Source organism: Urocampus carinirostris, chromosome 14, assembly GCF_059441175.1.
Source record: "Urocampus carinirostris isolate Australia breed hairy pipefish chromosome 14, RoL_Ucar_1.0, whole genome shotgun sequence".
Taxonomy (NCBI): domain Eukaryota; kingdom Metazoa; phylum Chordata; class Actinopteri; order Syngnathiformes; family Syngnathidae; genus Urocampus; species Urocampus carinirostris.
The window spans coordinates 4,920,737-4,945,443 of NC_142362.1; the positions used below are offsets into that span (position 1 = coordinate 4,920,737).

At 34.2% G+C, this 24,707-nt stretch overlaps 1 protein-coding gene across 4 annotated transcripts in view; it reads left to right on the top strand.

Annotated features, from left to right (window-relative positions):
* Positions 1-22,490, top strand: part of LOC148352521 (histone deacetylase 4-like) — a 96,399-nt gene extending 73,909 nt beyond the window's left edge. For all 4 annotated transcript variants that reach the window (XM_088353046.1, XM_088353047.1, XM_088353048.1 and 1 more), the window contains exons 22-26: positions 4,910-5,028; positions 8,855-8,988; positions 18,879-18,963; positions 19,040-19,181; positions 21,889-22,490. In XM_088353046.1, the coding sequence (XP_088209172.1) occupies positions 4,910-5,028; positions 8,855-8,988; positions 18,879-18,963; positions 19,040-19,181; positions 21,889-21,928 (520 nt within the window). In that variant the 3' untranslated portion in view covers positions 21,929-22,490. The remainder of the gene's footprint in view (positions 1-4,909; positions 5,029-8,854; positions 8,989-18,878; positions 18,964-19,039; positions 19,182-21,888) is intronic.
* The last annotated feature ends 2,217 nt before the right edge of the window (positions 22,491-24,707 follow it).

Here is a 24,707-nt window from a genome sequence, read left to right on the forward strand (position 1 = left end):
TGAAATAAGATTAAAGTGAATAATAATGAACAACAAAATAGATTAATAAATTGTCTAAATAAGGCAAAATGAAATCAATGGAAAAGACAATAAAATAATCAAAAAAGAAGAGGTTAATGACACGAATAAACCAAAAAAGACAAGAAAAACAAAACTAAAAAAACACAAAATAAGACAAACAAGAATAAAACAATAATAAAATAAATACAAATAACAATGATGGTTAAAAATAAGATAATGAATAAGGGTAAGTTGAGAAAAACAGTATAAAATAATTAAGTATTATTCAAATTACATTGAAAAATAAACCTTAATAAAATACTTAAAATAAGAATTCAAAAAAACAATAGTCTGGGAAAAGAAAAGTTAAAATAATATGAAAAAGAGATAGAAAATGAACAAAAATAAACAAAAAACAAAACTAAAGAAATCCAACAAAATAAAATACATTAAACAATAACAAATTAAAATAAAAGTTTGAAAAAAAAGATAATAAACAAAAATAATAAAATGAGTGTAAAGACTAATCAAGCCAAAAGAAAATTATTATTTTTTTGAAGTGACAACAATTAAAAAATAATATAGTGTTAATAAATTCAAATAAAATCTGGAAATAATTAAAAACATGACACAAATAAACAAAACAAAAAATAAAAATGAGAAAAAAACAAGGAAAAACACACAAAAAATACATTAGAACAATTATAATTTAAAATATCATGAAGTTAAAATAAAATAATTCAAGTTTAAACAAATCAAAATAATAATATGAGTTTGTATATTAATAAAGAATAAAAAACTTTCGGTTGGACACCTTTTCTTCCTCTTTATTTTGAAGTTAGAGCTGAAAGAGAAAAAAAGAATTATCGCCTATAATGAAAACCAGAAGCGCTTACTCTCCCCTCCCCCTCTTCACTCTCGCTTTCGCTTGCTGAGTGAGAAGAAAATTCAAGTTAATTCAAAGCAGATCTGCTCCACCTTTGAAGTGTTTAAGAGCGTGTGAGAGTTTTTTTTTTTCTTCCACGTTCTTTCTCTCGCTTTTTTTTGGGAGGGTCTGTTTTTTTTTTTATGAACGAAGAAGAAAAGCCCTCTGAGGTTTTTCTTGGCAGGTTTCAGTCCACTTTAGACTCATCGTTTAACACAGATTCGGTTTCTCTCTCTTTCTCTCCCTCACTTTTTTCCTCTCTCTTTCTCTTTCTCTTTCTCTCTCTCTCTTTCTCTCCATCTCTTTTTTTCTTCTCTCTTGCTCTCTTCCTCTTTCTTTCTTTCTCTTTCTGTCTATCTTTCTTTCATTCCCATTCTCTCTCTCTGTTTATTTCTTTCTCTTTCTCTCTCTCTTTCTTTTTTTCTCTCTCTCTCTTTCGTTCTTCTCTCTCTCTCTCTCTTTCTCTTTCTCTCACTCTCTCTTATTTTCTTCCTCTCTCTTTCTTTCTCTTTCTGTCTCTCTCGCTTTCTTTCTTTCTTTCTCTCTCTTTCTCTCCCTCTCTTTTTTCTCTCTGTTTCTCTCTTTCTCTTTCTTTCTTTCTTTCTTTCTTTCTTTCTTTCTGTCTTTCTTTCTCTTTCTTTCTTTCTCTCTCTCTCTGACACTCTCTCTCTCTTTCTTTCTCTCTCTCTCTCTCTCTCTCTCTCTTTCTTTCTTTGTCTCTTTCTCGCTAACTCTCTCTCTACTAAATGTTATAGAATAAGCCCTAAAATGATAATGAAATAAGATTAAAGGTTTTTCTTGGCAGGTTTCAGTCCACTTTATAGTCATCGTTTAATGCAGATTCGGTTTCTCTCTCTTTCTCTCCCTCACTTTTTTCCTCTCTCTTTCTCTTTCTCTTTCTCTCTCTCTCTTTCTCTCCGTCTCTTTTTTTCCTCTCCCTTGCTCTCTTCCTCTTTCTTTCTTTCTCTTTCTGTCTATCTTTCTTTCGTTCCCATTCTCTCTCTCTGTTTATTTCTTTCTCTTTCTCTCTCTCTTTTTTTCTCTCTCTCTCTTTTGTTCTTCTCTCTCTCTCTCTCTCTCTCTCTTTCTCTTTCTCTCGCTCTCTCTTATTTTCTTTCTCTCTCTTTCTCTTTCTGTCTCTCTCGCTTTCTTTCTTTCTTTCTCTCTCTTTCTCTCCCCCTCTTTTTTCTCTCTGTTTCTCTCTTTCTCTTTCTTTCTTTCTTTCTTTCTTTCTTTCTTTCTTTCTTTCTTTCTTTCTGTCTTTCTTTCTCTTTCTTTCTTTCTCTCTCTCTCTGACACTCTCTCTCTCTTTCTCTCTCTCTCTCTCTCTCTCTCTCTCTCTTTCTTTCTTTGTCTCTTTCTCGCTAACTCTCTCTCTACTAAATGTTATAGAATAAGCCCCAAAATGATAATGAAATAAGATTAAAGGTTTTTCTTGGCAGGTTTCAGTCCACTTTATAGTCATCGTTTAACGCAGATTCGGTTTCTCTCTCTTTCTCTCCCTCACTTTTTTTCCTCTCTCTTTCTCTTTCTCTTTCTCTCTCTCTCTTTCTCTCTGTCTCTTTTTTTCCTCTCTCTTGCTCTCTTCCTCTTTCTTTCTTTCTCTTTCTGTCTATCTTTCTTTCGTTCCCATTCTCTCTCTCTCTGTTTATTTCTTTCTCTTTCTCTCTCTCTTTCTTTTTTTTCTCTCTCTCTCTTTCATTCTTCTCTCTCTCTCTCTCTCTTTCTCTTTCTCTCGCTCTCTCTTATTTTCTTTCTCTCTCTTTCTTTCTCTTTCTGTCTCTCTCGCTTTCTCTCTTTCTTTCTCTCTCTTTCTCTCCCTCTCTTTTTTCTCTCTGTTTCTCTTTCTTTCTTTCTTTCTTTCTTTCTTTCTGTCTTTCTTTCTTTCTTTCTTTCTTTCTGTCTTTCTCTTTCTTTCTTTCTCTCTCTCTCTGACACTCTCTTTCTTTCTTTCTCTCTCTCTCTCTCTCTCTCTCTCTCTCTCTCTCTCTCTCTCTCTCTCTCTCTTTCTTTCTTTGTCTCTTTCTCACTAACTTTCTCTCTACTAATTGTTATAGAATAAGCCCCAAAATGATAATGAAATAAGATTAAAGTTTTTTCTTGGCAGGTTTCAGTCCGCTTTAGACTCATCGTTTAACGCAGATTCGGTTTCTCTCTCTTTCTCTCCCTCACTTTTTTCCTCTCTCTTTCTCTTTCTCTTTCTCTCTCTCTCTTTCTCTCCGTCTCTTTTTTTCCTCTCTCTTGCTCTCTTCCTCTTTCTTTCTTTCTTTCTCTTTCTGTCTATCTTTCTTTCGTTCCCATTCTCTCTCTCTGTTTATTTCTTTCTCTTTCTCTCTCTCTTTCTTTTTTTCTCTCTCTCTCTTTCGTTCTTCTCTCTCTCTCTCTCTCTCTCTCTTTCTCTTTCTCTCGCTCTCTCTTATTTTCTTTCTCTCTCTTTCTCTTTCTGTCTCTCTCGCTTTCTTTCTTTCTTTCTCTCTCTTTCTCTCCCTCTCTTTTTTCTCTCTGTTTCTCTCTTTCTCTTTCTTTCTTTCTTTCTTTCTTTCTTTCTTTCTCTTTCTTTCTTTCTCTCTCTCTCTGACACTCTCTCTCTCTTTCTTTCTCTCTCTCTCTTTCTTTCTTTGTCTCTTTCTCGCTAACTCTCTCTCTACTAAATGTTATAGAATAATCCCCAAAATGATAATGAAATAAGATTAAAGGTTTTTCTTGGCAGGTTTCAGTCCACTTTAGACTCATCGTTTAACACAGATTCGGTTTTTTCTTGTTTTGTAATTTCTTACCTGAGGTTTTTGTCCTCTGTTGACTTTTTTCATGTTGTGTCCAGTTAGAGCATTGGTGGGGGCCGATTTAGATTTGGGGCCACGGGGCCAATCCCGAAGACCTATTTTATGTTTTCATTTCTGAATAAATATACAAGCAGACATCTTCATCCTATACTTCTTTATTTGTGTTTTTGAATCGACTACTTTTCATCAAATTGAAAACACTCACAATACGACAAATTCACATACTAGTACTAGGTTCCTGTTTGAAACACTACATTTCAGTAGTATTACTGTAGTTGTATTCTTTTTCGTATTTTTGTATTCAGATTATTGTCGTATTTCTGGAATAGTTTTGGAGTATTTATCCTTAAGGGGGCAGCACTTCCTGTGGTGTGTCTTGGGCAAGTACAGCCTGGAGGCGACCATTCCTCTCTATATGTTTTTACCCGGTCATGAACCTGGGACCTTTCGGGTGTTAGGCGATGGTGCTAACCACTGCACCACTGTAGTTTTATTTTTATAGTATTGAGTAGTATTTCTGCAGTAGGATTATTGTAGTATTTCTATTGTATATTTCTAGTATATCTGTAGTATTTTTGAAGTATTTCCCTAGCAGTATAGTTCTAACATTTCTGTCATATTATTGAAGTATATTCATTGTAGTATTTCTGTTGTATGTATGCAGTAATTTGTAGCATTTCCACAGCTAGCCGGGACAGAACGGAGCTTGGATTGGGGATTGATACAGGAAACAGGATACGGGTAGCCAGGACAGGAGAACGGAGCTTGGATCGGGGATCGACACATGAAAGAGTTTAGGATCAAAACGGGAGCCAGAGTCAAAAGTGCCTGCCTTGCATGCGCTGAGGTTCGCAGACGGACAGGCCAGGAGTGAACGAGAATGACGTGTTCAAATAGGAGGAATAATTAGGGAACGGGTGGCAGCTGGGGCTGAACGAGTGAGCGCAATTGACAAATCATGTCACGTATCTACTGTCTTTTGCGATAAATTTGCATAGAAGAAATGATACGGCTACGCTATTGTTCGCTCGCTTTTGTTTCGGCCGCTCTATTTGCTCCGCTTGTGATACGTGGATACTCTAACAATGGTGGGCGTGGCTTAGGATTTCCAGGATTTTTAGCATTATTGCAAGGGATCCAAATTTCGGTGCTCTTTATGTAGAGCGACTTTAAAACAGCAGACTTTTTTTTGTGCTGGCAGGACGGTGGTGATGCCGATAGCGAAAGAATTTTCGCCGGATTTGGTCCTGGTCTCGTCTGGATTCGACCCGGTGGACGGACACGCTCCGCCTTTGGGTGGTTACACGCTGACGGGAAAATGTGAGTGCTGAATGAAAGAGAAAAATTGTGAAAAGACGAAATCGGAACACGGGCAGCACGGGGGCGCAGTGGTTAGCGCATGTTCATGTCTTGGGAACCTCCTGCCTGGGTTCAAATCCAGCTCCAGACTTCCTGTGTGTAGTTTGTATGTTCTCCCCGTGCTTGCGTGGGTTTCCTCCGGGCACTCCGGTTTCCTCCCACATTCCAAAAACATGCATTTCAGGTGGATTAGCCGGTCCAAATTGTCCCTAGGTGTGAATGAGTGAGTTGTCTGTCCCCGTGTGCCCTGCGATTGGCTGGCAACCAGTTCAGGGTGTCCCCTGCCCACTGCCCGATGATTGCTGGGATGGGCTCCGGCACCCCCGCGACCCTACTGAGGATAAGCGGTGCAGCTGATGAGATGAGAAATCGGAACACAATAACATTAAACCAAAGAATAATAAAGAAGAAGAAGACAAAAAAAACAGAATTAAACGAGAAAAAACTAAAATAGTTTAAAAAAAAGACAAAATATAATGAATTTTATGCAAGTTTGAAAATTAAGAGGAAAGCGTCCATTGTTAAAAATAATTTAAGTGTCTCTTTTCTAATTTTAAGATATTTGAATTAGATATATTTTTACTCATTTTCCTTTTAGTTTTATTTGAGAATATTTCTTAAAATGAGCAAAAGGTTCTCTATTTGTTGCCTTTTTCTCGTATTTTTTTCAAGAAACGCGAGAAATTAAAATAGTTTTGAGGTTAAACAGTAAAAGTATTTTTTGTGGTGCAAAATAAAATAAACACGTTTTAATGTTGCACCTTAAAATTATTTTCTAACCCTTGACATAATTGTATCATTTTATTTTTATTTTATTTTTTTATAAACATTTTTAAGTTTAATCAGTGAGCTGTCAATCTTGATTAAATCCGTGTTTACATTCGAGCCAATTATAGCCGAGCTCTCCAGTGCCTCACGCATATTATTAGGAGGTAGACAGGAGAAATGACCAACTTGTGTTCTAAAGTCAATATAAAATCAAAATTCTATTAAGAACGAAAAGCCTTAGAGTCCTGCTAAGAAATAGTGTTGACTGATTACAAAAGAGCTCTTTAGTGTCTCATTACAAAGAAATCGAGAGGTGACACGACCAATTTGTGCTACTACTGCTATAGAAAATCCAAATACATTCCAATGTGGACCATAAATGCTTAGAATCTTTCTAACGAGTCGTGTTGACTGATTAGGGACAAACTCTGCAGTGCCTCATGCACAATATAAAGAGGTTAGTAGGAGACACGACCAAGTTGTACTACTACTTTTATTGAAATTCAAAATATATTCTATCAAGAGCATAAATGCTTGGAATCTTTCTAACAAGTTGTGTGGACTGATTAGGGACAAACTCTGCAGTGCCTCATGCACAATATAAAGAGGTTAGGAGGAGACATGACCAAGTTGTACTACTACTTTTATTGAAATTCAAAATATATTCTATCAAGAGCATAAATGCTTGGAATCTTTCTAACAAGTCGTGTGGACTGATTAGGGACAAACTCTGCAGTGCCTCATGCACAATATAAAGAGGTTAGGAGGAGACATGACCAAGTTGTACTACTACTTTTATTGAAATTCAAAATATATTCTATCAAGAGCATAAATGCTTAGAATCTTTCTAACAAGTCGTGTGGACTGATTAGGTCCAAATTCTGCAGTGCCTCATGCACAATATAAAGAGGTTAGAAGGAGACACGACCAAGTTGTACTACTACTTTTATTGAAAATCAAAATATATTCTATCAAGAGCATAAATGCTTGGATTCTTTCTAACAAGTAGTGTCGACTGATTATGACTAAGCTCTCCAGTGCCTCATGAACATTGCAAAGAGGTCGAGAGCAGAGACTTGAACAAGTTGGGCTAATTCTGCTATAGGAAGTCAAAAATCCATTCCAATGTGGAACATAAATGCTAAGAATCCTTCTAAGAAATAGTGTTGACTAATTGCGATTGAGCTCTCTAGTGCCTCATGCACATAACGCTGAAATCGAGAGGAGACACAACCAAGTTGTGCTACTACTGCTATAGAAAATTCTAACACATTCCAATGTGGACCATAAATGCTTAGAATCTTTCTAACAAGTTGCGTTGACTAATTAGGGCCAAGTTCTCCAGTGCCTCGTGCACAATATAAAGAGGCTAGGAGGAGACACAACCAAGTCGTACTACTACTTCTTTTGAAAATCAAAATATATTTTATCAAGAGCATAAATGTTTAGAATCTTTCTAACAAGTGTTGACTTATTATGACTGAGCTCTCCAGTGCCTCATGCACATTACTCCGAAATCGAGAGGAGACACAACCAAGTTGTGTTACTACTGCTATAGAAAATTCGAACACATTCCAATGTAGAGCATAAATGCTTAGAATATTCCTAACTAGTTGTGTGGATATATTAGAGCCAAACTCTCCAGTGCCTCATGCACAATATAAAGAAGTTAGGAGGAGACACGACCATGTTGTGTTTCTACTTCTATTGGAAATCAAAATATATTCTAATTAATTACATAGATGTTTAGAATCTTTTTAAGTAATGGCATCGACTGATTATGGCTGAGCTCTCCAGGGAGTCATTCACAGAGAGGTATAGAGGAGACACAACCAAATTGTTCAAGTACTTTTAAATAAAAAATTCCAATCTAATGTGGAATATAAATGATAAGAATCTTTCAACTAATCTTTTGACTAATTATGTCTGAGCTCTCTTGTGTCTCGTGTGAAGAGGTAGAGAGGAGACACGACTAAGTCGTACTTACACTTAAATTGAAAATCAAAATATATTCTAATTAAGTACATAGATTCTTAGAGTCTTTTTAAGTAATAGATTGGACTAATTATTGCTGAGCTCTCCAGGACGTAATTCACAGAGAGGTATTGAGGAGACACAACCAAATTGTTCAAGTACTTCTATATAAAAAATTCCAATCTAATGTGGAATATAAATGATAAGAATCTTTCGACTAATCTTTTGACTAATTATGTCTGAGCTCTCTTGTGTCTCGTGTGAAGAGGTAGAGAGGAGACACGACTAAGTTGTACTAACACTTCTATTGAAAATCAAAATATATTCTATTTAAGTACATAGATTCCTAGAGTCTTTTTAAGTAATAGATTGGACTAATTATGGCTGAGCTTTCCAGGACGTCATTCACAGAGAGGTATTGAGGAGACACAACCAAATTGTTCAAGTACTTCTATATAAAAAATTCCAATCTAATGTGGAATATAAATGATAAGAATCTTTCGACTAATCTTTTGACTAATTATGGCTGAGCTCTCTGGTGCCTTGTGTGAAGAGGTAGAGAGGAGAGACGACCAAGTCGTACTACTACTTCTATTGAAAATCAAAATATAGTCTAATTAAGTACATAGATTCCTAGAGTCTTTTTAAGTAATACCGTGGATTGGACTAATTATGGCTGAGCTCTCCAGGACGTCATTCACAGAGAGGTATTAAGGAGACACAACCAAATTGTTCAAGTACTTCTATATAAAAAAAAATCGAATTATGTTCTAAAGTGAAATATAAATGATTCGAATATTTTGAAAAGGTCTCGTTGATTAATTATGGCTGAGCTCTCTGGTGCCTTGTGTGAAGAGGTAGAGAGGAGACACGACCAAATTGTGCTACCACTAATACAGTAAATATTGTAATTTTTAACTTTATTACCCCTTTCTTGTTTCTTGTCCCTTAAAAGATGCCCAAACCCCTTTATTCTGTTCTTCTCTTTTAATTAGGTTTTTTTTTTGTTACCTTCTTCTCTCCGTTTAACTTCTTTTCGGTTTAGGTTTTGGCTACCTGACGCGTCAGCTGATGTCCCTGGCAGGCGGTCGTGTGGTTTTGGCCCTGGAGGGGGGACACGACCTCACCGCCATTTGCGACGCCTCCGAGGCTTGCGTCTCCGCTCTGCTCGGGAATAGGGTAAGACCGGAGATGATCCAGTACTACAGAAATGTTCTTGTTAAATGATTTTGTGCGATCCAGTTGAAAGTATGTACAGTGCTGTTCAGAATAATAGCCAGGGTTGGGTAGGGTTACTTTAACTGGATTACTTTCAATTACTTTTGGATGACTCCAATACCAAATATGCTCATAAAAGACAAAATAAACTAAATAGGAATAAAATGATGACTCACAACACGTGGTAAGCTTTCTCTCCTGGCTTTGATCTCTTTGATCTCCGGCAAAATCAGGGCTGGGTAGGGTTACTTTAACTGGATTACTTTCAATGACTTTTGGATGACTCCAATACCAAATATGCTCATAAAAGACAAAAGAAAGTAAATATGAATAAAATGATGACTCATAACACGTGGTAAGCTTTCTCTCCTGGCTTTGATCTCTTTGATCTCCGGCAAAATCAGGGCTGGGTAGGGTTACTTTAACTGGATTACTTTCAATTACTTTTGGATGACTCCAATACCAAATATGCTAATAAAAGACAAAAGAAAGTAAATAGGAATAAAATGATGACTCACAACTCGTGGTAAGCTTTCTCTCCTGGCTTTGATCTCTTTGATCTCCGGCAAAACGAACATAAAATGCGACGGAAACAAAATGAAAATAAATCCAAACAGCTTTTTGCTGTTCCATGTATTCCGTTACTCCCCAAGCCTGCACAAAATTGAGTCATTTTTTTCATATTTAGTTTATTTTGTCTTTTATGAGCATATTTGGTATTGGAGTAATCCAAAAGTCATTGAAAGTAATCCAGTTAAAGTAACCCTACCCAACCCTGATAATAGCATTGTGACGAGCCAGAAGATTTCAGGTTATAGCACACGTGTCAAACAGGCGGCCCGCGGGCCAAATCAGGCCCGCTAAGGGATTGAATCCGGCCTGCGAGACAACACTCAGAGAAGTGCAAGAGAAAAACAAGCTGCAGGATGTCAACTTGATATTGCCAAAGCCGGGTGCCTCTCACAAAGACACTGTGCCTGTATTTCTCTCTCTCTCTCTCTCTCTCTCTCTCTCTCTCTCTCTCTCTCTCTGTGTCTTTTAACCTCTTTGCTCTAACTTCTTTTTTTCCTTTTCTCTCTTTTCTTTTTTCCTACTTTTTGCGCTTTCTTTTCTCTTTTCTCTCCTTCTGTCTTTCTATTTCTTTTTGCATTTCTTTCTTCCTCTCCCTTTCTTTTCCCCCTCTCTCACGACTTTTTATCCTTTGTTTCTCACACCCTCTCTCGTTTTTCTTTCTTTGCCCTCTCTCCTTTTCCCTCCCTCTTTCTCTTATTTCTTTTTCTCTTTTTCTTTCTCTTTAATCTACTAGTCCGGCCCCGACAGAATGTTTGTTCTATCGTGTGGCCCCCGAGTTCAAATGAGTTGGACACCCCTGCTTTAGAGCGTGCCTTTAATGGATGCTGGTTCTTGTTTGTTGTCTAAGAATCTACTGCACCAACTGGTAACGTGTCTAGCACGTAACCATAAAAAATATACTAAAAACCAGGGTTATTCTCCTTAGTCACATTACACTGCTAATACTTTGAACAGCACTGTATAAGGATCCGCCCGCAAGATGTGGAAGACCAGGTGGTAAGTTTAAAGTTAGTAGACACTCGAAATAAGGAGAGAAGCCATCAATGGATTTTGAACGTGCATAAAGAACAGGAGAGGAACCTTCAGATAAGAAAGTCCAAACTGTTCTAAAACCCATCTTTTTATTACATCTCATAGTTTACAAAAGCAGATCCGCCCTCAAGGGTGTGAAAATCACAGAACAGTAACATGATTGGCAAACAGTCAGCAAGCGCTCAATAATAAACTAAAATAAACCAACCCTGGTATTATAAGCGATTTTGTTTACAAGTGTTTATGGGTCGCAATAAACGACCCCTGGCGATATATAAGCAATTTTCCAAGAGTATAATAGTCAAAATGAACCAAACATGTAATTATAATTGCTTCTCTTTGCAGGCATTCTATAGTCAATATAAACCAACCCTGGTGTTACAAATAATCTTCTTTGCAAGTGTTCAATGGTTAAAATAAACCGACCCAATCTAAGCAATCTTTTTGGAAAATGTTCAATAGTCAAAACAAACCAACCCTGAAAAACGAGCATTCATGTTTGCAAGCATTCAAAAGTCAAAATAAACCAACCCTGGCGTTACAAATAATCTTCTTTGCAAGTGTTCAATGGTTAAAATAAATTGACCCTTGCAATCTGAGTAATCTTTTTTGAAAATGTTCAAAAGTCAATACAAACCAACCCTGAAAAACGAGCATTCGTGTTTGCAAACATTCAAAAGTCAAAGTAAACCAACCCTGGCGTTGCAAATAATGTTCTTTGCAAGTGTTCAATGGTTAAAATAAACCGACCCAATCTAAGTAATCTTTTTTGAAAATGTTCAACAGTCAATACAAACCAACCCTGAAAAACGAGCATTCGTGTTTGCAAGCATTCAAAAGTCAAAATAAACCAACCCTGGTGTTGCAAAGCATCTTCTTTGCAAGTGTTCAATGGTTAAAATAAACCGACCCAATCTAAGTAATCTTTTTTGAAAATGTTCAACAGTCAATACAAACCAACCCTGAAAAACGAGCATTCATGTTCGCAAACATTTAAAAGTCAAAATAAACCAACCCTGGCGTTACAAATAATGTTCTTTGCAAGTGTTCAACGGTTAAAATAAATTGACCCTTGCAATCTGAGTAATCTTTTTTGAAAATGTTCAACAGTCAATACAAACCAACCCTGAAAAACGAGCATTCGTGTTTGCAAGCATTCAAAAGTCAAAATAAACCAACCCTGGTGTTGCAAAGCATCTTCTTTGCAAGTGTTCAATGGTTAAAATAAACCGACCCAATCTAAGTAATCTTTTTTGAAAATGTTCAACAGTCAATACAAACCAACCCTGAAAAACGAGCATTCATGTTCGCAAACATTTAAAAGTCAAAATAAACCAACCCTGGCGTTACAAATAATGTTCTTTGCAAGTGTTCAACGGTTAAAATAAATTGACCCTTGCAATCTGAGTAATCTTTTTTGAAAATGTTCAACAGTCAATACAAACCAACCCTGAAAAACAAGCATTCATGTTTGCAAGCATTCAAAAGTCAAAATAAACCAACCCTGGCGTTATAAATCATCTTTTTTGCAAGTGTTCAATGGTTAAAATAAACTGACCCAATCTAAGTAATCTTTTTTGAAAATGTTCAACAGTCAATACAAACTAACCCGGAAAAACGAGCATTCGCGTTTGCAAACATTCAAAAGTCAAAATAAACCAACCCTGGCGTTACAAATAATGTTCTTTGCAAGTGTTCAACGGTTAAAATAAATTGACCCTTGCAATCTGAGTAATCTTTTTTGAAAATGTTCAATAGTCAATACAAACCAACCCTGAAAAACGAGCATTCATGTTTGCAAGCATTCAAAAGTCAAAATAAACCAACCCTGGCATTATAAATCATCTTCTTTGCAAGTGTTCAATGGTTAAAATAAACCGACCCAATCTAAGTAATCTTTTTGGAAAATGTTCAATAGTCAATACAAACCAACCCTGAAAAACGAGCATTCGTGTTTGCAAGCATTCAAAAGTCAAAATAAACCAACCCTGGCGTTATAAATCATCTTCTTTGCAAGTGTTCAATGGTTAAAATAAACCGACCCAATCTAAGTAATCTTTTTTGAAAATGTTCAACAGTCAATACAAACTAACCCTGAAAAACGAGCATTCGTGTTTGCAAGCATTCAAAAGTCAAAATAAACCAACCCTGGCGTTACAAATAATGTTCTTTGCAAGTGTTCAACGGTTAAAATAAATTGACCCTTGCAATCTGAGTAATCTTTTTTGAAAATGTTCAACAGTCAATACAAACCAACCCTGAAAAACGAGCGTTCGTGTTTGCAAGCATTCAAAAGTCAAAATAAACCAACCCTGGTATTACAAATAATCTTCTTTGCAAGTGTTCAACGGTTAAAATAAACCGACCCAATCTAAGTAATCTTTTTTGAAAATGTTCAATAGTAAATACAAACCGACCCTGAAAAACAAGCATTCATGTTTGCAAGCATTCAAAAGTCAAAATAAACCAACCCTGGCGTTATAAATCATCTTCTTTGCAAGTGTTCAATGGTTAAAATAAATTGACCCTTGCAATCTGAGTAATCTTTTTTGAAAATGTTCAAAAGTCAATACAAACCAACCCTGAAAAACGAGCATTCGTGTTTGCAAACATTCAAAAGTCAAAGTAAACCAACCCTGGCGTTGCAAATAATGTTCTTTGCAAGTGTTCAATGGTTAAAATAAACCGACCCAATCTAAGTAATCTTTTTTGAAAATGTTCAACAGTCAATACAAACCAACCCTGAAAAACGAGCATTCGTGTTTGCAAGCATTCAAAAGTCAAAATAAACCAACCCTGGTGTTGCAAAGCATCTTCTTTGCAAGTGTTCAATGGTTAAAATAAACCGACCCAATCTAAGTAATCTTTTTTGAAAATGTTCAACAGTCAATACAAACCAACCCTGAAAAACGAGCATTCATGTTCGCAAACATTTAAAAGTCAAAATAAACCAACCCTGGCGTTACAAATAATGTTCTTTGCAAGTGTTCAACGGTTAAAATAAATTGACCCTTGCAATCTGAGTAATCTTTTTTGAAAATGTTCAACAGTCAATACAAACCAACCCTGAAAAACGAGCATTCGTGTTTGCAAGCATTCAAAAGTCAAAATAAACCAACCCTGGTGTTGCAAAGCATCTTCTTTGCAAGTGTTCAATGGTTAAAATAAACCGACCCAATCTAAGTAATCTTTTTTGAAAATGTTCAACAGTCAATACAAACCAACCCTGAAAAACGAGCATTCATGTTCGCAAACATTTAAAAGTCAAAATAAACCAACCCTGGCGTTACAAATAATGTTCTTTGCAAGTGTTCAACGGTTAAAATAAATTGACCCTTGCAATCTGAGTAATCTTTTTTGAAAATGTTCAACAGTCAATACAAACCAACCCTGAAAAACAAGCATTCATGTTTGCAAGCATTCAAAAGTCAAAATAAACCAACCCTGGCGTTATAAATCATCTTCTTTGCAAGTGTTCAATGGTTAAAATAAACTGACCCAATCTAAGTAATCTTTTTTGAAAATGTTCAACAGTCAATACAAACTAACCCGGAAAAACGAGCATTCGCGTTTGCAAACATTCAAAAGTCAAAATAAACCAACCCTGGCGTTACAAATAATGTTCTTTGCAAGTGTTCAACGGTTAAAATAAATTGACCCTTGCAATCTGAGTAATCTTTTTTGAAAATGTTCAATAGTCAATACAAACCAACCCTGAAAAACGAGCATTCATGTTTGCAAGCATTCAAAAGTCAAAATAAACCAACCCTGGCATTATAAATCATCTTCTTTGCAAGTGTTCAATGGTTAAAATAAACCGACCCAATCTAAGTAATCTTTTTGGAAAATGTTCAATAGTCAATACAAACCAACCCTGAAAAACGAGCATTCGTGTTTGCAAGCATTCAAAAGTCAAAATAAACCAACCCTGGCGTTATAAATCATCTTCTTTGCAAGTGTTCAATGGTTAAAATAAACCGACCCAATCCAAGTAATCTTTTTTGAAAATGTTCAACAGTCAATACAAACCAACCCTGAAAAACGAGCATTATACGCCATCTTCTTTGCAGGCATCAAATCATCAAAATAAACCAACCCTGGCCTTATAAGAAATCTTCTTTGCCATATATTCTGGATTTGAAAACATACCTGTTACAAATGGAACACCACCAACAGATTGACCACTGGATGGTGCTCTTACTACACAAACAAACAACTTTTACTTTGTTAACGCCACGTATGATTAGGGTTGGTTAATAAAACCTTCAACTCTTGTAAAATCAAACAATGCTAACGATAGCACGTACCCAGATCCCCGAATAAATAAATACAGATCCAGTCTCGTATGATCGCTCACTTGTTAGCTAATATGCTAATTGCTAACATCTGTTCACCTGTCCCCGATCGGGACCCGAAAAAGAAAAAAACCTGGTCTGGTTTGCCGGCACAGGCCATTAACTCGCTCAGTTAGCATGACATAATCAGAAGCGTTTAGCTAGCGGCTACACATGGCGACCGCCACAACAGTAAACAATGGCCGCCTTGTGCGACTTTTAGCGCTGAACAAGTGGAATTCCACGCACTGTTTTTCTTTGCCCCCCTCCCCCCCGCAGAATGTTTATACCGCGCAAGCTAGCACCTTAGTCAGGACATCAGTCACCGTCTTTTTGGTTGTTCTACCAGTTAGCGAATGGGGGATCCTGCCAGGTGGCGGCCCCAAAGGACCCCGACATGATTCATTAAAGTTTATAAGCACGGGGCCAGGCTGACTCCTCCAAGATCTGGCCCCCCAAAAAGACCCTAGAGAACCCTTGACCTCGCTTTAACAGCCAAGTTGGACCAGCTTAGAGAATCCTATTACGGCTTAGCTCTCCAGTGCCTCACTTATATTATTGCGAGGTAGAGAGGAGACACGGTCAAATTGTGCTAGTACCTCAATGGAAAAATGAAATATATTCTAATGAGGAACAAATGCTTGGAATATTTCTGAAAAGTTTTGTCTCTCCGGTGCCTCGTGCACAATATAAAGCGGTTGAGAGATGACACGACCAGGTTGTGCTACTACTTCTATTGAAGATCAAAATATATTCTAATGAGGAGAATTAATTCTTAGAATCTTTCTAAGGAGTTGTGTTGACTCATTATGGTTGAGTTCTCCAGTGCCTGATACACATTATAGAGAGGTCAAGAGGAGACATGACCAAGTGGGGCTACTGCTGCTATAGAAAATCCAAATACATTCTAATGAGGAACATACATTCTTTAAACTTTCTAACAAGTCATGGCTACTGATTACGACCAAGCTCTCCAGTGCCTCATGCACGTTAAAAAGAGGTTTAGAGGAGACACGACCAAGTTGTGTTATTACTTTTAGTGAAAATGTATAATAAAGTAGTACGTAAATGCTTAGAATCTTTCTAACAACTCTTGTTGACTGATTAGGGCCAAGCTCTCCAGTGCCTCATGCACATTAAAAATAGGTTAAGAGGAGACACGGCCAAGTTTTTTTACTACTTTTAGTGAAAATGTATTATAAAGCACTACATAAATTCTTCAAATGTTTTTAACAAGTCATGTCTACTGATTACGACCAAGCTCTCCAGTGCCTTATGCACAATAAAAAGAGGTTTAGAGGAGACACGACCAAGTTGTCTTACCACTTTTAGTAAAAATGTATTATAAAGTAGTACATAAATTCTTAGAATATTTCTAACAAGTCATGTCTACTGATTACAACCAAGCTCTCCAGTGCCTCATGCACAATAAAAAGAGGTTTCGAGGAGACACGACCAATTTGTGTTACTGCTTTTAGTGAAAATGTATTATAAAGTAGTACATAAATTCTTCAAATCTTTCTAACAAGTCATGTCTACTGATTACGACCAAGCTCTCTAGTGCCTCATGCACAATAAAAAGAGGTTTCGAGGAGACACGACCAAGTTGTGTTACTACTTTTAGTGAAGATGTATTATAAAGTTATACATAAATGTTTAGAATCATTCTACCGAGTAGCATCGACTGATTATGTCTGAGCTCTCCAGTGCCTCACTCTCATTACAGAGAGGTATAGAGGGGAATCGACCAAGTTATGCTACTACTGCTATAGGAAATCCAAATACATTCTGATGAGGAACATACATGCTTAGAATTTTTCTAACACATTTCGTCCACTAATTAGGGCTCACCTCTCCGGTGCCTCGTGCAAAATATAAAGAGGTTGAGAGATGACACAACCAAGTTGTGCTACTATTTTAAAATATTTTCCAATGAGGAACATACATGCTTCTAAGAAGTTGTGTTGACTGATTGTGGCTGAGCTCTCTAGTGCCTCACTCAAGATTATGGAGGGAGAGAGGAAACACAACCAAATTGAGCTAGTAGAAAAACACTACAGGACAGTGCCAGTCTGGTTCAAAAATTTGGAGTATTATTTTTAAGTATTTCAAAAATAATAGGTTGTAATTCTATTCTTTTGATCGTTTTTGTGAGTTTTTTTGTTGTTGATACTTAATTCAAATCAAATCTTTCGATCGCTAATAGCAGCTAACGTTAGCTTCATCCCTTTAGCATCTTTTTCTTGTTTTTAAATTCAAATTTCTTGATTTTTTTAATGATCAATTTTGTGAGTGTCTGTCGTTTCTGCTTTGAATTCTAAGGTGGCACGTCAATTATACTCAACTCACGTCAAATCTTGAAATCGCTAATAGCCGCTAATGCTAGCTTTATTTTTTAGCGCCTTTTTCTTGTGTTTGAATTCAAATTTCTTGAATTTTTAATGATCAATTTTGTGAGTTTCTGTTGTTTCTGCTTTGAATTTGAAACATCAATTATCCTCAACTCACGTCAACCCTTGCAATCTCTAATAGCCGCTAATGCTAGCTTCATCCCTTTAGCGTCTTTTTCTTTTGTTTGAATTCAAATTTCTTGAATTTTTAATGATCGATTTTGTGAGTTTCTTGTCGTTTCTGCTTTGAATTCTAAGATGGCACTTCATTTATACTCAAATCACGTCAAATCTTTTAATCGCTAATAGCAGCTAACGTTAGCTTCATCCCTTTAGCATCTTTTTCTTGTTTTTAAATTCAAATTTCTTGATTTTTTTAATGATCAATTTTGTGAGTGTCTGTCGTTTCTGCTTTGAATTCTTAGATGGCACTTCAATTATACTCAAACCACGTCAAATCTTTCAATCGCTAATAGCCGCTAATGCTAGCTTCATTTTTTAGCGCCTTTTTCTTGTGTTTGAATTCAAATTTCTTGAATTTTTAATGATCAATTTTGTGAGTTTCTGTTGTTTCTGCTTTGAATTTGAAACATCAATTATCCTCAACTCACGTCAACCCTTGCAATCTCTAATAGCCGCTAATGCTAGCTTCATCCCTTTAGTGTCTTTTTCTTTTGTTTGAATTCAAATTTCTTGAATTTTTAATGATCGATTTTGTGAGTTTCTTGTCGTTTCTGCTTTGAATTCTAAGATGGCACTTCATTTATACTCAAATCACGTCAAATCTTTCAATCGCTAATAGCAGCTAACGTTAGCTTCATCCCTTTAGCATCTTTTTCTTGTTTTTAAATTCAAATTTCTTGATTTTTTTAATGATCAATTTTGTGAGTGTCTGTCGTTTCTGCTTTGAATTCTTAGATGGCACTTCAATTATACTCAAACCACGTCAAATCTTTCAATCGCTAATAGCCGCTAATGCTAGCTTCATTTTTTAGCGCCTTTTTCTTGTGTTTGAATTCAAATTTCTTGATTTTTTAATGATCAATTTTGTGAGTTTCTTGTCGTTTCTGCTTTGAATTCTAAGATGGCACTTCATTTATACTCAAATCACGTCAAATCTTTCAATCGCTAATAGCAGCTAACGTTAGCTTCATCCCTTTAGCATCTTTTTCTTGTTTTTAAATTCAAATTTCTTGATTTTTTTAATGATCAATTTTGTGAGTGTCTGTTGTTTCTGCTTTGAATTCTAAGGTGGCACGTCAATTATACTCAACTCACGTCAAATCTTTCAATCGCTAATAGCAGCTAACGTTAGCTTCATCCCTTTAGCATTTTTTTCTTGTTTTTAAATTCAAATTTCTTGATTTTTTTAATGATCAATTTTGTGAGTGTCTGTCGTTTCTGCTTTGAATTCTTAGATGGCACTTCAATTATACTCAAATCACGTCAAATCTTTCAATCGCTAATAGCAGCTAACGTTAGCTTCATCCCTTTAGCATCTTTTTCTGTGTTTTTATTTCAGTTGGATCCGATCCCAGACGAGGTTTTGCACCAGCGACCCAACGACAACGCCGTTCGCTCCATGGAGAAAGTTCTGGAAGCTCACGGTCGGTGTGGAAAATCAACCGTTAGCATTAGCATTAGCATTTTGGCCTGATTTTTCTTGTTTTTTTTCCCGGGCAGGTCAATACTGGCGCTCGTTGCAACGCTCCGCCTCTACACTGGCGTACTCTCTGAGCGAAGCCCGAAAACGAGACGCCGAGGAGGCGGAGACGGTTTCGGCCATGGCTTCGTTATCCGTCGCTAACGAACATTTTGGGAACGGGTATGTTAGCGCTAGCTAGCTTGCGGGGAAAAAAAAAAAAGAAATGTTTTGGTTCCATTTATTTTCTCTCACTGAATTGTTGAAGTTCGGGTTAATCATCATTTTTTTCTATTTATTTTGATTTAAATGCTATTATTTTTAATATTTTCAATATATTTTAAGTCTTATTATAACAATTATTTATATTTTTTTAATGTAGAAATATGCCCATTTTTTTTTTGTATATTCCTTTTTAAAATGACAATTTTATTTTTTTATTTCCTTTATAATTTTTGTTGTTTTTGTTTAGTACTAATGGGAGTATTAATGATTATTAATCGTTTTAATTTTCCAGTAAAATATTCATAATTTTCTAAGTATTATTTTCTTAATTATTTACTTTAAAAACATAATTAAAAATATTATATTTTGTATCTGTAATTTTGCTAAATTTTTGTTTAGTATTTACAATATTCCATATATTTTTTTTACTAGAAAATATGATCAATTTTTACAATATTGTATTTCATGTTTTTCAAAATAATTTTTAATATTCCCACTATATTTCTCTAGTATTTTGTTCATCTTGTTTAGTATTAAGAATGATTATTAATCGTTTTAATTTTTTTAATGAAAATATTTATCTTTTTCTAAGTAATATTTTTGAGAAGCTCTAAGAATTATTTTTTAATTATATACTTAGCATATTTAAAAATATTAATTGTATTTTTTATCTGTAATTTTGCTCAATTTATATTTAGTATTAACAATTATTCATACATATTTTTTACTAGAAAATATCCTCCATTTTTAAAAAATATTTTAATTCATGTTTTTCAAAATAATTTGTAATATTCCTGATATTTTTCTCTATATTTTTTTTGTTTTCTTTAGTATTAATAATGATTATTAATCGTTTTAATTTTCCTAGAAAATATTTATCATTTTCTAGGTATTATTTTTGAGAAGCTCTTTTTAAATATTACTTTCTTAATTATTTACTTTATTTTGAAACATTTACTATATTTTTTATCTGTAATTTTGCTAAATTTATGTTTAGTATTAACAATTGTTCATAAATATTTTTTTAACTAGAAAATATGCTCCATTTTTTTTATATTTTCATTCGTGTTTTTCAAAATAATTTGTAATATTCCTGATATTTTTCTCTATAATTTTGTTTTTTTATTTTCCTAGAAAATATTCATCATTTTCTAAGTATTATTTTTGAGAAGCTCTTTTTAAGTATTACTTTCTTAATTATTTACTTTATTTTGAAATATTTATTATGTTCTATCTGTTATTTTGCTCAATTTATGATTAGTATTAATAATTATTCATATATATTATAAACTAGAAAATGTGCTCCATTTTTAAAAATATTTTTATTCATGTTTTTCAAAATAATTTGTAATATTCCTGATATTTTTCACAATAATTTTTTTTTTTTTTGGTTTAGTATTAAGAAGGATTAATAATCGTTTTAATTTTACTAGAAAATATTCATCATTTTCTAAGTATTATTTTTCAGAAGCTCTAAATATTATTTTTTAATTATTTACTTTATTTTGAAATATTTATTCGATTTTTTTTATCTGTAATTATGCTAAATTTATGTTTAGTATTAACAATTATTCATATATATTTTTAACTCGAAAATATGTTCAATTTTTTAGTATTTCAATTCAAGTTTTTCAAAATAATTTGTAATATTCCTGATATTTTTCTCTATATTTTTTTGGTTTTCTTTAGTATTAATAATGATTATTAATCGTTTTAATTTTCCTAGAAAATATTTATCATTTTCTAGGTATTATTTTTGAGAAGCTCTTTTTAAGTATTACTTTCTTGATTATTTACTTTATTTTGAAATATTGATTCTATTTTCTATCTGTAATTTTGCTCAATTTATGTTTAGTATCAATAATTATACATATATATTTTTTACTCGAAAATATTCTCCATTTTTTAAATATTTTAATTCATGTTTTTTAGAATTTGATCCAGTTTTTTCAAAATATTTTTTTCTCTATCATTTTGTTTGTTTTATTTAATATTAAGAACGATTATTAATCATTTTAATTTTCCTATAAAATATTCAATATTCAGTATTATTTTTGAGAAGCTCTAAATATTATTTTTTTAGATTATTTACTTTATTTTGAAATATTTATTATATTTTATCTGTAATTTGGTAAATTTATGTTTAGTATTAACAATTGTTCATATATAAATTTTAACTCGAAAATATGCTCCATTTTTTTATATTTTAATTCATGTTTTTCAAAATAATAATTATTCCTGATATTTTTCTCTATAATTTTGTTTTCCTATAAAATATTCATCATTTTCTAAGTATTATTTTTGAGAAGCTCTTTTTAAGTATTATTTTCTTGATTATTTACTTTATTTTGAAATATTTATTATATTTTATATTTTTATCTGTTTTTGCTAAATTTATGTTTAGTATTAACAATTGTTCATATATATTTTTTTAACTAGAAAATATGCTCCAATTTTTTTTATATTTTCATCGGTGTTTTTCAAAATAATTTGTAATATTCCCGATATTTTTCTCTAGTATTAAGAATTATTTTTAATCGTTTTATTAATCCAAGAAAATATTAATCATTAATCAAGTATTGTAATATATTATTTCCTATATCATTGGAAAAACAAAAACAAAACCATGTGACTTTGGAAGCTGATTCTTGCTTTTATTTTGAAGGGTTGAAGAGGAAGCCATGGAAGAGGAAGCTCCCATGTGAAGTAGCTTTCCTCACCCAGTACTGAGGATTTCCCCCAATTCCGTTACCATGGAGACACGTAAACACTCAAAGGGACAGTGTGTGTTACTTAGCGCCTCCTAGAGGTGAAAAAACAACGATATTTATTTTATAAACAAGCAAAATTACATAAATTCTATTTTTTTGAATGAATTTGCATTGACATGACATAACATGAAATAATTGTCAGCCATCTTGTTTCTACGGGTCCCCAAAAAGCCCAAAACTTTGAGTTGAAAAAAATGTAAAAGTAAAATACTGCAAATTGGTCACTTTGAGTCTCCGTAGTTTGTAATATTCTTTGTGCTTTTTAGCTCTCGTTTTGGGCGACATCTAGTGGTGAAATAATACACACTACCTTTAAAGCTACCTTGGTGTGTAAAACAATTGTGCAGCCTTTAGTGCCAGTAGACGTCCGACCGTTCGGTCGTAAATATTTTTGTAATCTATTACTTTTGTCATTCTGCACTTGGCTTTCAACATCCATGTTCTTTTTTTTTAAAAAACTTTATTTTGATGTCAGAAATAAAAACCTAAAAGTGCACATCTGTGCCTTTTCTTGTGTTATTTACGTTATATACCCTAGAACAACAATAGCATTGTCATGAGACCGTAAGTTATAATTATAATTAGCTCTAACTGTACAAAACATGAAAGGGGGACACCACAGGCTTTGTTGCAAAACGAACTAGCTCTACCTGAACAAAACATGAAAGTAAGGATGCGGGGAGCATAGACGGTAACAATGACATATTGTTTCAACATCAACCATCTCTGACAGAACAAAACATGAAAAGCAAAACGGGTAGACAACACAAGATACGTTCCAAAATATTTATTCCAAGTTTCCTATCATTTATGAGCACAACTTTTACGACGAGACCATAAAATTGTAATTCTTAAACGAAAAATAGCTCTAATTTAACAAAACATGAAAGTGAGACAAGGTATAAAAAGATCCTAAACGAAAGTGTCATGTGACGCACTAACTACCTTTAACTGGACTAAAACATGAAAGCACAGGGATCTGTTAAGACAGGAACTATCTCTAACTGAACAACACATGAAAGTAAGGCAACACCTGACATTATACACTGCTCCCCCCAAAATATTTTACAAGTTTGGCCTCATTTTTGGAACGAGATCATGAAATATATTGCTGGAAACCAAACTCATTCTAACTGAACAAAAAATGAAAAAAAAATGACGACTGGCCTTACACGACTGGCCTAATACACAAAATTAATTTCCAAATATCTAATCTTATTTTTCATGTCATTTGTGAGCAAATATTCTATGACGAGACTATAAAGTATAATGCTGGAACACAAACTAGCTCTAGCTGAACAAAACATGAAATTGAGACGTGTAAAAAGATCCTAAATGTGGAAAGAACAACGAAAGTGTCATGATACGCACTAACTAGCTCTACCTGGACTAAAACATGAAAAAACGACAATAAAGTGATATGTCAAGACATGAACTAGCTCTAACTGAACAACACATGAAAGTAAGACAACATCTGATATGATACACTGCTCCCCCAAAAATAGTTATCAAGTTTTGCCTCATTTTTGGTCAAAACATCTATGATAAGCCCATGGGATACTGTAACCCATACTACCTCTAACTGAACAAAAAATGAAAATAAAATGACAGCGGGCTTAATACATCGGTCCGTCAAAAAGATTTTCCAAATTTCTAATCAGTTTTTTTTTTTTGGCAAAACGTCTACAATGAGACCATTAAAGATAATACTGGAACACAAACTACCTGTACCAGAACAACACATGAAAGTAAGACAACGTCTGACATACCCTGCTCAATTTTTTTTCCAAGTTTTACGTCATTTTTTAGCAAACCCTCTCTGGTGAGAACACAAAATTTAATGCTGGGACTCAAACTACTTGTAACTAAACAAAACATGAAGATAAGACAAGGCCTGACATACCCTGTTCAAAAATTAATTTTCCAAGTTTCACATCATTTTTTAGCAAAACCTCTATGGCGAGACCATAAAATGTAATGCCGAGACTCAAACAACATGTAACTGAACAAAACATGAAAGAGGACACCGATTGACATACCCTGCTAAAAAATTAATTTTCAAAGTTTCACATCATTTTTGAGCGCATCTTTTACGACAAGGCTATAAGGTATAATGCTGAAACACAAACTAGCTCTAACTGAACAAAACATGAAAGTAAGACACTACTTGATATACCCCGCTCAAAAATCAATTTCAATTTTCAAAGTTTCACATCATTTGCATCTTCTACAAAGAGACTGTAAGGTATAACGCTAGCACACAGACTAGTTCTAACTGAACAAAAAATGAAAGGTGGACACCGCTTGGCACACCCCGCTGAAAAATCAATTTTCAAAATTTCACATAATTTGTTAGCGCATCTTCTACGATGAGACTACAAGGTATAATGCAGGAACACAAACTAGTTCTAACCGAACAAAACAGGAAAGTACAACGACACAAGACATTAAACACTCCTCCAAAAACCTTTTTGATTCAGAGTTTCTCGTCATTAATTATCGCATCTTCTACAATGAGACTATGAGGCATAATGCCGGAACACAAACTAGCTCTAACTAAACAAAACATGAAAGTAAGACACCACTTGACATACCCTGCTAAAAACAATTTTCAGTGTTTTATGATGAGACTAAAAGGTATAATGCTGGAACACAAACTAGCTCTAACTGAACAAAACATGAATGTACAACAACACAGGACATTAAACTCTGC